This window comes from Phoca vitulina, unplaced genomic scaffold (genome assembly GCF_004348235.1).
Source record: "Phoca vitulina isolate PV1807 unplaced genomic scaffold, GSC_HSeal_1.0 scaffold6, whole genome shotgun sequence".
In the NCBI taxonomy this organism is placed as follows: Eukaryota; Metazoa; Chordata; class Mammalia; order Carnivora; family Phocidae; genus Phoca; species Phoca vitulina.
The window spans coordinates 47,599,378-47,615,838 of NW_022589709.1; the positions used below are offsets into that span (position 1 = coordinate 47,599,378).

A 16,461-nucleotide genomic window follows, 5' to 3' on the forward strand; every position below is an offset into this window, starting at 1 on the left:
ATGCCATCAGCATGGAGGAACAAGAAGCTCATGGTCCAAGCCTGCCACTAGTTAGTCTTATCATTACAAATCGTTGTCTAACGCAATAAAAAGGTTTTTTTAAGCTGTTTTCTTAAGCAATTTGTTTTTCTAGGTACTGCGAACTATTTTAAATGAACAAGTTTTCCTTTGTGGAAACCTCTGAGACAAATCTGTGACTTCCCCACCAGTGTTGGTCATCATGTGATAAATATTTTAAGCTTCATTGCTGGCTCCATTTTAATCCGTCACCCTCATTTTTACTTATGCTATTTGAAATCTTCTGCAAACCAACACTTAATTCCTTTCTGGAAGATGGCAGGATAAATATGAATGAATGAGCAAGCAAATAAAGACAGATATACCATCACTCCTCCAGCACTGCATAATCTTACTGCATTGTAATGCCTTGTGCCTCCATCTCCCACACCTGAGTTTCCGAAGGGCAGGTCAAGTGGTCTCATTCGGCTTTATATCCCTAACGCCTAGCATCAAACTCTGGTACATGGTAAGGTTTTAAGAAAAATACGTGTTCAGTACACTAGCGTCTTGGCCTTGTTATTGAGCGAGTGCTCAAGTGTTCTAACAGCCTACAACTGTGCTTCCGACCCAGAAATGTAATGGCCATCTTATGGTACAGCCTCCTTGCTGTGCTGCACGTTAGCAGTTAAGATCACTTCCGAAATCAGATCCTCCTCCTGAATTTCCCAGTGTTACTGACAAGTACCACCATTCACTCCTCTTGGTCACCTAGGCTTGATGCCTCCTTGTCTCAGGTCTTCATCTATCTCTCTTCATCCACTACTGTAGTTACCAGGGCCTGTGTGTTCTAACCCTGCAACATCTCTCCTCTGTCCCTGTCCACTTCCATTTCTATCAGTCTAATTAAGATGCTTGGGATCTCCCCAAGAATTACTGTATGACATCATGCCTTTGTAAAGTCTGTCTTTCACAGTGTGGCCAGATTAATCTTCCTGGAACCTCAACTATAACTCTGATCACATCACTTCCCTACTCCTACGTCTTCAAGGACTCCCCACTGCCCATGGGCTTAGCTTCCATTTGCCTGATCTTGACTTAAAGGTCCATTCATTCAATAGCCCTGTTCTTGAGTGTTATGTATGTATGTTTGGACCTCTCTCCAGGTTTGGGGAGGGAGAAGGGAAATGTACAAAACATGAAACTCAACTTCTGGGAATGGACCATACAACAGTAGAGGTAGACCTGTACATGAAGAACTATAAAACTAAAAGTGGTAAGAGCTTTAAAACAAGGCAAAATACATGGATGATGGAAGCACAGAGATGAGAAAGATTAATTCTGGCTATGGGAATCAAGGAAGACTTCATGAAGGAGGTGGATTTTTAACAAAAAAAAATTAGTAGAAGTATTTCTGGCACAGGAAATAATACAAACTGAAAAAAAAAAAAAATGGGAAAGCACATAATAGCTTCCTGGAATTCAGAAGGAAGTACTGGGTTCACACATAGGTAGGTGAGGGAAAGAAACAGAAAACAAGACTGAAAAGGCTGGGGGTCATCTGGTGGTTCCTGACTGACATGCTTGGAGACCTTTATTCACCATTAGAGGTTTAGCAGCAGAATGACCTGATCATAGCTGTGCTCTGACAGGCACCTCACAGAGGCCTGAAAACTGACTGGAGAGAGGAAAAAAGGAAGACTGAGAGAGCAGGGAACCAGTTTCTGCAAAAATATGTAGTAAGTAATGGGTGCCAGGATTAGACCTGAAGCAGGAAAAAAATACATCAAGGGTCAAAGAGTGCGTTCAGCAATATCCGTTGGGGACAATGCAATCACACAAGCATATTTTACCTGTTCCTTTCCTGCCTGACTGAGGAGCGTCTGAGTCCAGGTGACACAGTATGTGTCTCAAGTTCCGGGCCACAACCAGCCAGCCCAGTTAGGCTGTGGTGTGTGGCACCTACAGTTCTAGACCCACCACTGTCCAAGCTTGGTGAGACTCGTCCCAGGCCCCACCCTTGTCCTTCCCATGTTTTTATCAGTCAGAACACTGTGTGTCCTCCTCTGTGGTTCTTGGAGCCAACATCAAGTCCAAATTGCTCTACACTTGCCAGGTTTTATCCAACTCTCCACCTCACTCACCTCCCAAAGCCAGACACTGGGCACCCTGGAATACTGCCAAATGGCCAGCCAACTCTCCTGTGTCCTTGCTCTCTTCTCCACATGGGTATTCCCTCCCATTCCTCTCCAGTCCCTCCCCTGCAACCCTCTTCAAAATCAGCTATTCATTTCCTCACCTCCTGCAATACCGCAAGGATTCTCCTGCTCACCACTCTTATTTCTAGGCTCTACCTTCTGGTAATAAAAATAGCTCCTTTGAGGTTATACCATTTGACCATAACATCTTCCCTTTGTCCATGTTGTCAGCTATTCAACTTCAAATCACAACCCCTCATTCATCAAAGTTGTTAACATTTGGTGTATATTTTCTTCTCTGCCTCAAGAGCCCTGCCAACTCTTCTGGTAGCACTGAGGGTCCATGTAGCTAAACCAGCCAACACCATCTAGATAATTCTAGATCTCCTCTTAGCCACCTCTCCTCCTCTCTTCTACCTCAGCCGTCCAGCACCAGGAGCACATCGTGGACTTCATCAGAGACATGAACTATTTCACCTCAAAAGCTGCCCACTCTGGCTCACGCAGCACCTCTACAATGGCTGTTCAAAGCTCTCAGGACTCTAGCCCACCTACCACTGTGCTTTCCCCTGGGCCCTCTTCTTTGTTGATGTTCCATGGACTATTATTCCCAACATACCCTTGCCAACTGGTTTGTTGTGGTTTTTTTAGATTTAAAGATTTTATTTATTTATTTGACAGGGGGAGTGGCAGAGGGAGAGGGAGAGGGAGAAGCAGCCTCATGCAGGACTTGATCCCAGGACCCTGAGATCATGACCTGAGCCGAAGGCAGACACTTAACCAACTTGAGCCACCCAGGTGCCCCCACTTGCTAACTCTTAAACTCCCTCTGCTTTTTCATTCACTTCTCTGGAAAAACTCCACCCTTGGAGGGGTTGCAAAAAAGGGTGATGCTCTAATTCTACCATTCCTTCTTTGCTTATTAGCTGGGGTACTTCTATAATGAGAAACTTCCTCTCATCACCTGTGTGGAAAGAGAATAGCTGCTTGATATTCTCTTTATTTTTCAATTTTCATTCTCCAACGTGATTAATGATTTTTTTGTTGTAAATATCATTATTAACTTACTCTAATATCCTCCAAGGTAATCAATGCATTTTTTAAATCATAAATTTATGGGTATAATACATCCCCCTGGATATCCCACTGAAACATGTTCAAGTCTACCATTCAAAAACAAACAAGTCCCTCACTGGATCTCTCACCTCCTCCTCCCAGCCAAGCTGCCTGATGACACCTAGACAGTCTATTTCTTGAGCTTTCACTCACTCCATTACCATCTTTAACTGGAGTATGGTCCCACCACTCCACCAAAACTGCTCTTGCTGGGGCGCCTGGGTGGCACAGTTGGTTGGGCATCGTACAATTGGTTTTGGCTCATGTCGTGATCTCAGGGTCATGAGACTGAGCCCTGCGTTGGGCTCTGCGCTCAGTGCAGAGCCTGCTTGAGATTCTCTCTCCCTCTCCCTCCGTCCCTGCCACTCATGCTCCCTCTCTAAAACAAATAAATCAAGCTTTTAAAAAAAACAAACAAAATAGCTCTTGCTAAGGTCACTAATGACCACCACTTTGTCAAGATCAAAGTTGACTTTTCAGGCTTCATTTCACCTGACCGCTCTGGGCTGCTGGCCACTTCCTTTCTCCTTGGAGGAGTCTTCCCCTGACCATGTCACATCCTGGTTTTTGTCCCCCTGTTGGTTTTTCTAGCTTATCATCTTACTCATCAATGACATGTTGGCATTCTTAGAACACTATTTTCTCTATTATACTCTCTGCTGAGATGATCTCACCCACACCCAAGACTTAACTTACCACTTATACAAAAATGTCTCACAGCAAATTTGTATCATTACCTTTCATCTCTCCCTCTGGACTCTATACACAACTGTCTATATGACAGCTCCCCTCAAATGTCTCAGAGTATTTCTACTTACTACATATAAAAATAAAGTCAGGATCTATGGAAAAAAGAAAACCACCCTCTTCCAGTAAATGCCAGCATTGTCCAACCAGATGCACAAACCACTGTCATCTCTGACAACTCCATTTATCTCAGTTGCATCTCCCTTCTATCACCAAGCCCTGTTGATTTATTTCCTGAACACCTTTCAAATGCAATTCCTTTCCACTCTAATACTACAAACCTCATCCAAACTACTGATACCTCTCCCTAAGACCACTACTAATAAGGTTACTACTGTGTCCTTCCTCCAAATATTCCCTGCATTGTAGTCAATGTAGATGTGATCATGCCAAGCTTTGCTTAAACCCTTTAATGGTTTCCCATGGCTTAGGATAAACTCCTAAAACTCTACACTCTGTGTAACTTGCCCCTACCTATTCTTCAGCTTCATATAGAATAATGCTCCCATACAGAATCACTCTTCAGTCCCTTAACTACGATTTTTTAAAAAATGCTAAGGGCCTCTGCACACATGCTTCCTCTGTCTGAAATGCTCTTTCTTCCTTTGATTAGTTAGCTCACCCTTCAGACAGGCCTCAAGAATCACTTGCTAAGGGAAGCCTTCCCCTGTCCAGATCATACCCCAGTCTCACAGGCTGTCACGGCATCTTGTACATAGCCTTTGTAGACTTGTCACAGCTGCAATTTCACATTTTTTTTTTTTTTTACAATTTTTTTGGTTAATGCTGATCTTCTCCACCAGGTAAGTTTTACCAGAACAGAAACTACGGTTGCATTGTAGTCCCAGTGCCTGTCATATGTTAGATGCTAAGTTAGTATATGTTGGATGAATGAATATATGAAAATGAATAAATACCCAAATTTCTTGAAATTAGTGTGGTTTGTCCTTTTTCAGAAGGCTTATACTTGCTATCACGGAATGTACTTTATATAAAGTATTTAATATAGAGGGCATAGGGCAGTCCCTATACATTGATAAAAATGTTTGTTACACTACTATTTTAAATATGTTATTATTATAATAAAGTTTAGCTGTTTTTATTATTATCACTGAATTCATTTTTTCTAGGCAAAAACTATTTTCTGATTACCTTTGAATCCATTCCCAAACACTTGCCTAACTCCATGAGGAAAGCTGGACAAAAGCAAATTCTTACTTTCTGTTTCCCTTGCAATTATAGCCATGAGAAATAGGTCTGGTTAATGAAATATAAGTGGAAGTTTTCTGGGAGGCTTCTGAAAAGGTACTGATTTCCGGGGGGGGGGGGGAAGGTGTGTGTGTGGGGGAACTGTGGCATTCTGTCTTCCTTTTTCCTCATGTGATATGATGTCTGGAGTCACAGCAACTATCTTGCAACTATGAGGGAAAGGCCAACAAAACTGCAGAACCACTGAAGCAGCAGAAGCAGCAGCCCACCCCAAGCCTTCTCACTGTATGAGAAAAGTAAACTCTTACTTTCTTTTCTATTACTTGTATCTAAAGACATCTGTAATTGACATTCTGCTCACTAACAAGATTCTCTTTCAGACAAATCACCTTACTTTGCCCAAGAAGTCCTTTCCTTTCTTATTTTTCTCTTGCCCTTTTAATCTTTTTTCTCTTTGTTAAATTTCTCTGTCACTCTCCCTAATAATGTAACCAAAATAAAAAATATATATACACACACACATATACATACACACACACATTTTTTTTTTACAAAATAGAAAATTAATGACAATTTAAAAAGTAAAGACAGATTCCTTAAATTTCTTATACTGAGTTGATCTACAAATATACGGAGATCAAAATAACATCTGTTTGTGATATGGCATCAAAAAGAATTTAGGTCTCTTTGCTTTGCTTACTCTCAGACTAAAAACCAAGCTCTTAAGGTAAAGTATTTTAATGTCTACTCAGGTGTATCAATATCAGCATGTGATATATTCTGATGTAACTCCAAAGTCAAGTATCATATAAATATGCAGCTAGACAATAAATCAAACACTTATACACAAAGCTTGACTACACACATATAGACTATATTTGATTTTTCCAAAAATGTACATGCAAGAAATATAATACTTTAAGAACTGATAAACCTGAATAAACAGATTAAACTATGATTTTCCTATTAGTGAGACCAGGTACTTCACCCGTATTCCTAATATGACATGCAATTTGGGATTATAAATTAAGGGTAAGACCTAGTTGGTTGTAGGTAATGTTCTTAGAGTAAAAAAGAAAAGAATATGAATTAAATTATCTTGGGCCAGTGTCCTTTTCAGTCTGTTCTCAGTCCCCCACCTATAAAACAAGGAGAGTGGACTGGTTTCCAGACTGTTCTCCACAGAGCCTATCCAGGCAAGTCTGCAAGCCTTCCACTCTGACTCAGGCAGAGCAGATCTGCTTTTATGTTTAAATATTCATCTTTTATGTAAGATTTTTGTTAAAGAACTCAGTAACTAAAAATAACTTAAAAATAACTGGACAAAATGCTCTCCTTGGTCTCTTCTGATATTAATATTCATGATGAAATGATTTCTTTACGCTCCTAAGCTTTAAATATTTTAAGAGCAAATCTATTCATCTAAATATGTACACAGAAAGTTCATGTGACAATGTGGGCTTGCTTTATTTTCAGAAATATATTCAAATAGAACTAATGTTTTTACCTCGTGAAAATGCCATCCACGATTCCAATTGTTGCTTCCTCCGCAGGAATGTAGGAGCCCATCTGAGCCATGATAGTAATCAATGCAACTTGTTTTATGTAGGAGCTCTTTCCACCCATGTTTGGTCCAGTGATTATCATTACTCTCTCTGAATCCCCCTAGAAAATTAAAAAGCAATTTCACTTATTGTACCCAAAGGGCTTTTATGTAATACCTATAATTTAGTCCATAAATGGGAATGCATTAGGCAAAAGATGGCTTTCTGGTACTTAAATATGTTACCAATTAAGTATCACAAAGGGAAGGAGGACCTCCTTGTCTTCAACCTGAACTGTGTAACTGCAGAACAGTGAATTCTGAGCAACGCACAGGATTGTTTCTGCATATGAAAAAGGAAACAACAAGGAGCAAGCAAATGAGATAACTACTATGGCTTTCTCATTAAATATTCATTAATCTGCCTCTGTGTGTGTTTTTTATATTGCTTACATTTAAAATCTATCAATTTTCATTTATCCATCCTAAAACTACACACATTATATAGCTAATTGCTCAAGGCCCTAATGTGGGTTGGTAGCACAAGAATTGTCTCAGTGACAGATGGATGACTACTAAAGAGGTTTATAGTAACAAATTCTAGATATCAGCTTTATCAGCATTTTTCACTGGCATTTCACCAGAGCATAGAAAGGAGGCAGAAAAGCTCAAACACCTGTACTAATTTAATTTCTAGAACTTGCCTCTATTAACCAATTACAGTACTTGCCACATACAGACTCATCCTAAGGGAAATTGTCCAGCTGTAGCCCTCTGCAGAGGAGGGAGCCCGAGGCATCCATGTGCTCTGTGAACCCACCACACTGGGCAATACCTGCCTGGTCAAGAGTGGCCATTGTGTAACTTACCAACAGCCCTAGAGGTGGCCTCACATAAAAGGGCTTCTGAAACTAATCAAATAATCTCTTGGGGGTTTAAACTGAGTACCATGCACTGATTCAATTTGGCGGAACACAGAACAAGGCCACAAAGCACTGGGGACCATGAATAAAAAGTTATGAGGAAACAAAAGGTATGAAGAAAAACTACATAGAACAGGGAGTAAGGGGCACCTGGGTGGCTCAGTCGTTAAGCAGCTGCCTTCGGCTCAGGTCATGATCCCAGCGTTCTGGGATCAAGCCGTGCATCACGGTCCCTGCTCAGCTCCCTCTCCCACTCCCCCTGCTTGTGTTCCCTCCTCTCGCTATGTCTCTCTCTGTCAAATAAATAAATAAAATCTTTAAAAAAAAAAAAAAAAAGAACAGGGAGTAAAAGGGGGAGTTAGCAATGAAAAGGAAGGAAAAGCAGAGGAGAGTCCAGAGGGGTGAGAAACTTCATGCTAATAATGAGGGTCTCAGAGTTAAAATATTGTAAAGTCTTACTATTGAGGGGATAAAAAGAAAACTGTTTCCATCTCTAAAGTTGTCTTATACCCTAAATTAACCAGATATTTCCAGTCTCACTAAAGCCAAGCTGTACTAGAGATTTGTTCTCCCTGTGATTCCTTTCTCTTATGGCAGGTAGCTTTAAAATGAGCATCATATGTCTCCATTATTTGAAGGAACTTGAGTGAATCTACGTTTCTTGGAACAGAAGAGCTTAGCACAGTGAAGGCAAAGAAAGAAACTTCGCATGAATAGAATGATAAAAATGATAAAATAAAATTAATTCTCCTACAGAGATTTAAAAATAATAAACCTATTGTAAACAACCAAATATGTGACCTAACCAAGTATTTCAAAAATTTAAATAAAATGAACAGCTTTTTTAAAATTGGCAAAAATGATACAAGAAATAGATAATCTGAATAATCCTGTATCCATTAAAGAAATTACATCTGTAATTAAAAGCCCTTCTGTAAGAAAAACTCCAAACCCAGATAATTTCCCCACTGATTCTTGCAAATATATAAGAAATAGCACTTATCTTACAAAAACTCTTCTACAGAACAGATCAAGGGCAACTCTAAACCAAAACATTTCAAAAATCCAACCGAATCCTGATAGCAAAAACCCGACAAGAACATTACAAGAAAGAAAAATTACAGGCCAATTTCATCCATAAATATATTTGTAAAACTCCTTAGAATATTAATAAACCAATCCAAAGCTACATAAACATTTAGAATTTTTGAGTATAAGGTGGGTTTAATATTCAAAGGCCAATCAATGTAATTCACCACATTAAGAGAATAAAGAAGACAAATCAGATGATCTCCAAAGACACAGAGAAAACATTTGATAAAATTCAGTATCTACTCATTAAAAAAAAAAGGCATGAAAAGGAAATAAAAGGTACAATCATTGGAAAGAAAATAATACAACTGTCATTATTCCTACATGTCATGATTATGTTCCCAGAAAATTTAAAGAAGTCTATAAAAATTATTATAAACAATAAATGAATTAAGCAAGATCTTTGGATAGAAGGTCAGTATTCAAAAGTCAACTTTATTCCTAGATTTTAGCAATTAGTAACTGAAAATAGAAAATTTAATGGTACAATTTACCACAGTATCAAAAGAAATCAAATACCTAGGAATAAATCTAACGAAATGAGCAAGACCTCTACACAGCAAACTACAAAATATTTTTGAAAGAAATTAAAGAACACCTAATTAAGTGAAAGAATATACTATGTTCATGGACTGAAAGGCTCAGTATTATAATACTATAATAAATAAACTACTATGGTTCTGGCACAAAGACCCACAGTGGAATAAAACAGAAACAGACTGGGGCACCTGGGTGGCTCAGTCCATTGAGCATCTGACTCTTGGTTTCAGCTCAGGTCATGATCTCGGGTCGTGAGATCGAGCCCTGTGCGTAAGGCTCCGCGCTCAGCACCGGTCTGCTTGTCCCTCCCCCTCTGCTCCTCCCTCTGCTCACACTCTCTCTCTCGCAAATAAAAAAAATCTTTAAGAAAAAAAAGCACAGAAACAGATTGATGTGTATACAGTTACTTGACTTATGACAAAGCTGACACTGTAGCACAGTAGACAAAGGATGGTCTTTTGAATAATGGTGTTTGGTCAAAAGGATGTCCATATAGAAAAATAAGAAATCCTGACCCCTAACTTACATCATAAACAAAAATCAATTCCAGGTAGATTATAGCTTTGACAGACAAAAAAAAAAGATTACTGGACAATAATATATGACCTTGGGGTAGAGAAAGATTTCTTTAACAGATCACCAATCATAATTAACTATAAAAGAAGATTTAAAAAATGGAAGTACATTGGGCACCTAGATGGCTCAGTCAGTTAGGTGTCTGTCTTCGGCTTAGGTCATGATCCCAGGGTCCTGGGATGGAGCCCCACATCGGGCTCCCTGCTCAGTGGGGAGCCTGCTTCTCCCTCTCTCTCTGCCTGTCGTTCCCCCTGCTTGTGCTCTCTGTCAAATAAATAAATAAAATCTTAAAAAAAAAAATTGAAGTACATTAAAATCAAATGCAGGGCGCCTGGGTGGCTCAGTCGTTAAGCATCTGCCTTCAGCTCAGGTCATGATCCCAGGGTCCTGGGATCGAGCCCCACATCGGGCTCCCTGCTCCGTGGGGAGCCTGCTTCTCCCTCTCCCACTCCCCCTGCTTCTGTTCCCTCTCTTGCTGTGTCTCTGTCAAATAAATAAATAAAATCTTTAAAAATAAATCAATAAATAAGTAAAATAAAATGCTATTCACCAAAAGATGCCATTAAGGAAATGAAAAGCTACAGAATAGAAGATTATATGTAGTATATATTTCTCAAAGACTCAAATCCAGAATACATAAAAAACTTCTACAAATCAAAAGAAAGATAACCTCCCCAAAAATGGTCAAGAAAACTTTAAAAGAACATGACAAAAGAAAATACATAAAGGGCTTGGTATAGGTCAGAGATAGGATTATAAATAAGCAAAAAATAATAATAATAAATAATTGTCATATTCAATAAACCATGGTGAGACAATCAGGTACCTATGTAAAAAAAAATAGAGTTAGGCCTGACTCTCACACAGAGGCCCCAAATTGAATCTAGATAAGGGAATTAAGTGTGAAAAGCAAACTTTAAACTTTTAGAAGGAAACATGGAAGTACAGCTTAATGACATCAAGGCAGAGAATGATGTATTGAACAAGACAGGAAAAGCAACACAAAAAATATAAATCTATAAATCTATTAATTTTTTAAAAAATATTCTATTAAGTCACCAAACACAAAATGAAAAGGTCTAAAATAAAGAAGTAGTACTCCTACATAGTAAAAACACCAAAACAATGGGAAAATGGGCAAAGGATATGAATAGGATATTTATAGAAAAAGAAATACACAAGGCCAAAAACATATTCTTAATCAGGAAAAGGAAAATGTAATCACAGGATTTTTCAAGGGACCTATAAGCTATCCCTAACATTCAAATGAAGGAAACAGTGAAAATTTTTGAAGGAATAATTTTTAAAAGACACTTTCACATTCATCATATCATCAAAAGGCTTAAAAGTCTACTTATGCAGCATGTTGGAAGTATATGGACAGCAATTTGGAAATGCCTAGTAAAGTTAAAGATTCTGTATACCAGGGCGCCTGGGTGGCTCAGTTGGTTAAGCGACTGCTTCGGCTCAGGTCATGATCCTGGAGTCCCAAGATCGAGTCCCGCATCGGGCTCCCTGCTTGGCAGGGAGTCTGCTTCTCCCTCTGACCCTCCTCCCTCTCATGCTGTCTCTCATTCTCTCTCTCTTTCAAATAAATAAATAAGATCTTTAAAAAAAAAAAAGATTCTGTATACCAGTCTACATGACCCAGCAATTCCTCTTCTAGGAGTCTACCCTAGAAAAATACACAAGTACTCAGAAAGATATTTATAAGACTGCTCCCTCTAGTACTGTTTGTATTCATAATAGACAAAAAAAGCAATCTAATTGTCTATCATTAGGAAAATGAATAGATCTACTTTGTACAATTATGAAAACAATCATTTACAAAATAGCATATGACAGGTTCAACATGCCATATTTATGTACATTTTTAAAATACACCAAATTATATAGTGTTAAAATATAAATATTATATAAAAGAATAAAAATATGCATAAGGATAACAAGTAACATCAGCATAATGGTTATCAATCAGATAAGGAAGTGAAGGGGGAGGAAAAGGGAGAGCAATCAATTATGTATAACCTTAGCTAGATCTGTAACACTTTACTTACTTTAAATAAATCTAAAGTTCATATCACAAAGGGTCATTCTTTATGATATCTGAGGGAAGGGTAAATGGGTGTCTGTTCTACTGTTTCCTATACTTTTTCATTTGTTTGAAACATTAGGTAGTTAAAAATTACTTAAATGCATTATCTTAAGATTTAATTATTTATTTCACAAATAATCATCATGAGCCATCAAACAACTCTTTATAAATCCATTAATATATTTAGGAAAAATTTACATAACTTCCTAATGACATCTTGCTATTTGGACTTCCAGCATATTTACATAAAAATAGAATACTAGATAAAAAGCCCCACATACTAGAAAGTAAAAGAGTGTAACATAAGGCGGAATAACCCACACAAGGGTTACATGTGCCACGAGGAGGCCCTGAACCATGAAGGCGTTGTTGGTGGAACCGCCTGAAGTAGAATTACCAAACCCAATGAGCAATAGGGGTGGGTGATGGAAGTGCAGAAACAAAAAAAATAATTTATTAAATAAGTAATTTAGGAAACCTATGAGGAAAAAATATAAAAATATACACCCTTTATCTTGTAGACAGCTTCTTTCTTCCAATGCCTTGAAAGATAAGAGTATTTATACTTATTGCTCAATTCAGTGTCTTCATCCAATGGGAATCAAAAATTTGACAGGGTCCTGACAGGTCAAGATAGCTCCTGAGGTCTCAGTTTCCTCAATTCTAAAATGAGAGAGTTGAATTAAATGATTTCTCACCCTCACATTCTATGACCCTCTGAAAAATAATATGTCCAAATTCAGGCATATGACACAGAGTAGGTGGCTCTGGGTTGAATCAAAGAGGGGAAGCTGTGGAATTCACTTACACGAAGTACTTGGGAAAAATGGGTACACAGTGACCCCAGTCAGACGTGCGGTCCCTTCTGTGGAAGTGGTCTTTCCAGGCCTATCCAGGATCTGAAGATTTCAGACATGATCTAACTCGGAAGATTTAAGGAGTGAAATGCTTTCAACTCAACTATTTGTAGGTAATAAAGTGGTTGCTTTGCTAATAAGCACTAATATTTATACCTTCAATGAGAGATAGATTATATACTGGGCACACTCTAGTAAATACTGATGGGGAAAAAGAGACTGAAGAATCAGGAGGGATGCATTAATACCTCTTGTCTCCATCTCAACTGCCACCATCCTGGGGGGCCACTGCAGTGGATCCTGACTAGTCTCTCTGCTTCTCTGCCCACAGATCATTCTCTACCTTGCAGTCAGATTGTCTTCAAAATTAAAACAGAATTTGTCTCCTGCTAAAAGCCCTCAAATAGCTCCACGGTGTACTAATACTAAAGCCTCAACTCCTCACCATGGCCTAGAGACCATGCCGGCCTGTCTGGCCTAATCTCCTCTCACCCTCCACATGTTAACTCAGCACTAGCCAGACTGGATTTATGTTCTTCTTCTGTTCCTGCCTTCAGGCCTTTCCATAGCTGTTCCTTCCATCTGGGGTGCTCTTCCCTGAGATCAGATCCTTTTTGTCATTCAAGTCCAAACTCAAACATCAGCTCCCAGGAGACACCTTTTCTGACCCTCAACTACCTTAAGCCCCTCTAACCTGTCCTACTCTATGATGTTAACCCATTTTCTTTTTTTTTTTTTTTTTTAAGATTTTATTTATTTATTTGATGGAGACAGAGACAGCGAGAGCAGGAACACAAGCAAGGGGAGTGGGAGAGGGAGAAACAGGCTTCCCGCGGAGCAGGGAGCCCAATGCGGGGCTCGATCCCAGGACCCTGGGATCATGACCTGAGCTGAAGGCAGATGCCCAACGACTGAGCCACCCAGGCACCCCCATTTTATTTTCTTTATACCTTTTATCCTTTTATCCCTCTCTGAAATTTCCTTAATTTTATTGTTTACTTATTACCAATGTCATTGCTAGAAAGTAAGCTCCCATGAGAGGAACTATGTCATCTTGTTCATCCCCACTGACCACAACAAGGTCTGGCAAAAAGAAGGCACTTAATAAATACCGGTGAAAGGCACCACAACAGGGATATTCACCACCCTTACAGATCAAAAAATCATCTGCATTCTCTCTAGAAACGAGTCAGGAATATGTGACTCCCTTTCTTCTACAGTTCCTAAGATGACATAGTAAGTGAGGAAATGATCAAGAATCTCATATATTGGGCGCCTGGGTGGCTCAGTCGTTAAGCATCTGCCTTCGGCTCAGGTCATGATCCCAGGGTCCTGGGATGGAGCCCCGCATCAGGCTCCCTGCTCAGCGGGAAGCCTGCTTCTCCCTCTCCCGCTGTGCTCTCTCTCAAATAAATAAATAAAATCTTAAAAAAAAAAAAAAAAAGAAAACACGGATGGATGGATGCATGACAATAAACCAACACTGAAGTACTGTACCAAGGGGACTGTTTCTGGACAGCACCTACTGCCTGAATAAACCTTTGCGGAAGCTAGAGTTCAAACTTTCAAGTTTTTACCTCAGTACTAGTGATGTCTATGTGGACAGCATCAGTCAATAAGATCTTAGTATTATGTACCAAGAATCAAACACTGAATCTAAGCCAGTAAGTTTTGAAATAACTAATCAATTTCCACATTGAATGCGGTCTTCTGTGGAGAGAAAAGAAGTGGAGATGAAAACACAAAAGGCCCATTTTAAGGTATCATTCAGAAAACCACAGCTAACAAGTGCCACAGGTAACCGTGCTAACCACTGCACAGGCATCACCTCATTTCGTTCTCACAAGAGCCTCACAGGGTCATACAAGTACTACTGCTTTCCCATGTTACAGGCGAGGGAACAGGCCTGGGCAATCTAAGGGCCTTGCCCCGTAACATGGAGCTACTAAGTAGCAGAACGGGGATGACAGGTGAAGATCATCCCCTGACAGATGTCTCACAGGGATCCCTGCTCAATGACAGGGAGTCACAGTCACTGCTAGATCCGAGAGGAGCTGCTCTAGGGCAGGGCCAGCCTCCGTGGGTCCGCCGTTGGGTACACTACAGTGATGGTCAGTCAGAATATCCCTGAGGTCAGGAGATGCCCAGCAAAAAAATAAAATAAAATAAAATAAAATAAAACGAAACACTAAAATTGTCACATGTTCATTTCTAAGACTTGGGCATCAGCTAATTTTCTACAAAAAAGGCTTCCTTCCTTGACAGGTACAGATACTGACATCTATCTTCAAAAAAGACTCATGGTAGAGCTATTTTTATAATAGCTGCAGAATGCTGAAAAAGTTTGGCAGTTTCAAAGTGTTTTATTCCCTGAAAACGTCAATCAATAATAGGTTACAGTAAGAGACTCCCTAGTGAAAAGCCTCCTCCAGAGAAGCCCTTAGCCAAATCCTTGCACTTTTAACCCAAGGGGAACTACAAACAGAAAGGGGGATAATGAGGCTGGAGAAGAGTACAGGCTGTATGCTGACATGCTAAGGAAAGGGTCCAAATCCTTCTGATGCCTGGATGCTGTCCAATTTACATTCCACAGAAAGCTAGTTGTTACTCAACCTAATCCCCTCATTTTATGGATGAAGAAACTGAAGAGTACAGTGGTCTGTCCAAGATGATAATAAAATAACAGCTAACTACGATTTGAATTTACTCCTCCAATCAACTCTCCCACTACCTCTATGTACCAACAAGTGGTATGTGATAAGAGTTTTAAAAACAGAACAAAGAAAGTGCTAAGATAAAAGACATTATTTCTGGCCAGAGTAATGGTGAAGGCTCTGAGGAGGCAGTAGTATCTTTTGGGTCGTGAGGGATGAGTAGGAGCTCCATCAATGCAGATGGGTTACAAGACAGGAAGACAGAAGAAGGAACATTCTGGGCAAAGACAGCAATCTAGGTCAGAACACTTTAAAAAGTAAGCAGTTATCATACAAAATATCCTTCTTTATCTCACTGTGTCAGAAGCAGGAAGAAACAGGCACCAGGGAAGAGAATTAACAGAAAACAATGTTCAAATGCCATTGATGTTTCCTCTATTTTTTTTTTTAAGATTTTATCTATTTATTTGACAGAGAGAGACACAGCGAGAGAGTGAACACAAGCAGGGGGAGTGGGAGAGAGAGAAGCAGGCTTCCTGCTGAGCAGGGAGCCCGATGCAGGGCTCGATCCCAGGACCCTGGGATCATGACCTGAGCCGAAGGCAGACACTTAACGACTGAGCCACCCAGGCATCACCTGTTTCCTCTATTTTTTAACAATATGATCCCATGATCATGCTATGCGAAAAAAACATTTAGAGCAAAATCTCTGAGAATAATCCAGGCACAGAATTAAATTAAACTTAATACTCAGACATATTTTTATGGTATGCATTATTGTTAGTCTGCTTGGTAATTAGGGACAAAGAGTCAACAGCTTATGAATATTAGTACAATCAGTCTTACTTTTATATAGCCAAACCAAGCATTTCTGGGGTAGCTAGAAGAATTTGTCTGGGAGAAGGGAGGAAATG

General features: G+C 39.5%; 1 protein-coding gene across 3 annotated transcripts in view; it reads right to left on the reverse strand.

Annotated features, from left to right (window-relative positions):
- The window catches only part of MSH3 (mutS homolog 3), a 177,479-nt gene that overhangs the window by 33,732 nt on the left and 127,286 nt on the right, over positions 1–16,461 (reverse strand). For all 3 annotated transcript variants that reach the window (XM_032404094.1, XM_032404092.1, XM_032404093.1), the window contains exon 20: positions 6,775–6,932. In XM_032404094.1, the coding sequence (XP_032259985.1) occupies positions 6,775–6,932 (158 nt within the window). The remainder of the gene's footprint in view (positions 1–6,774; positions 6,933–16,461) is intronic.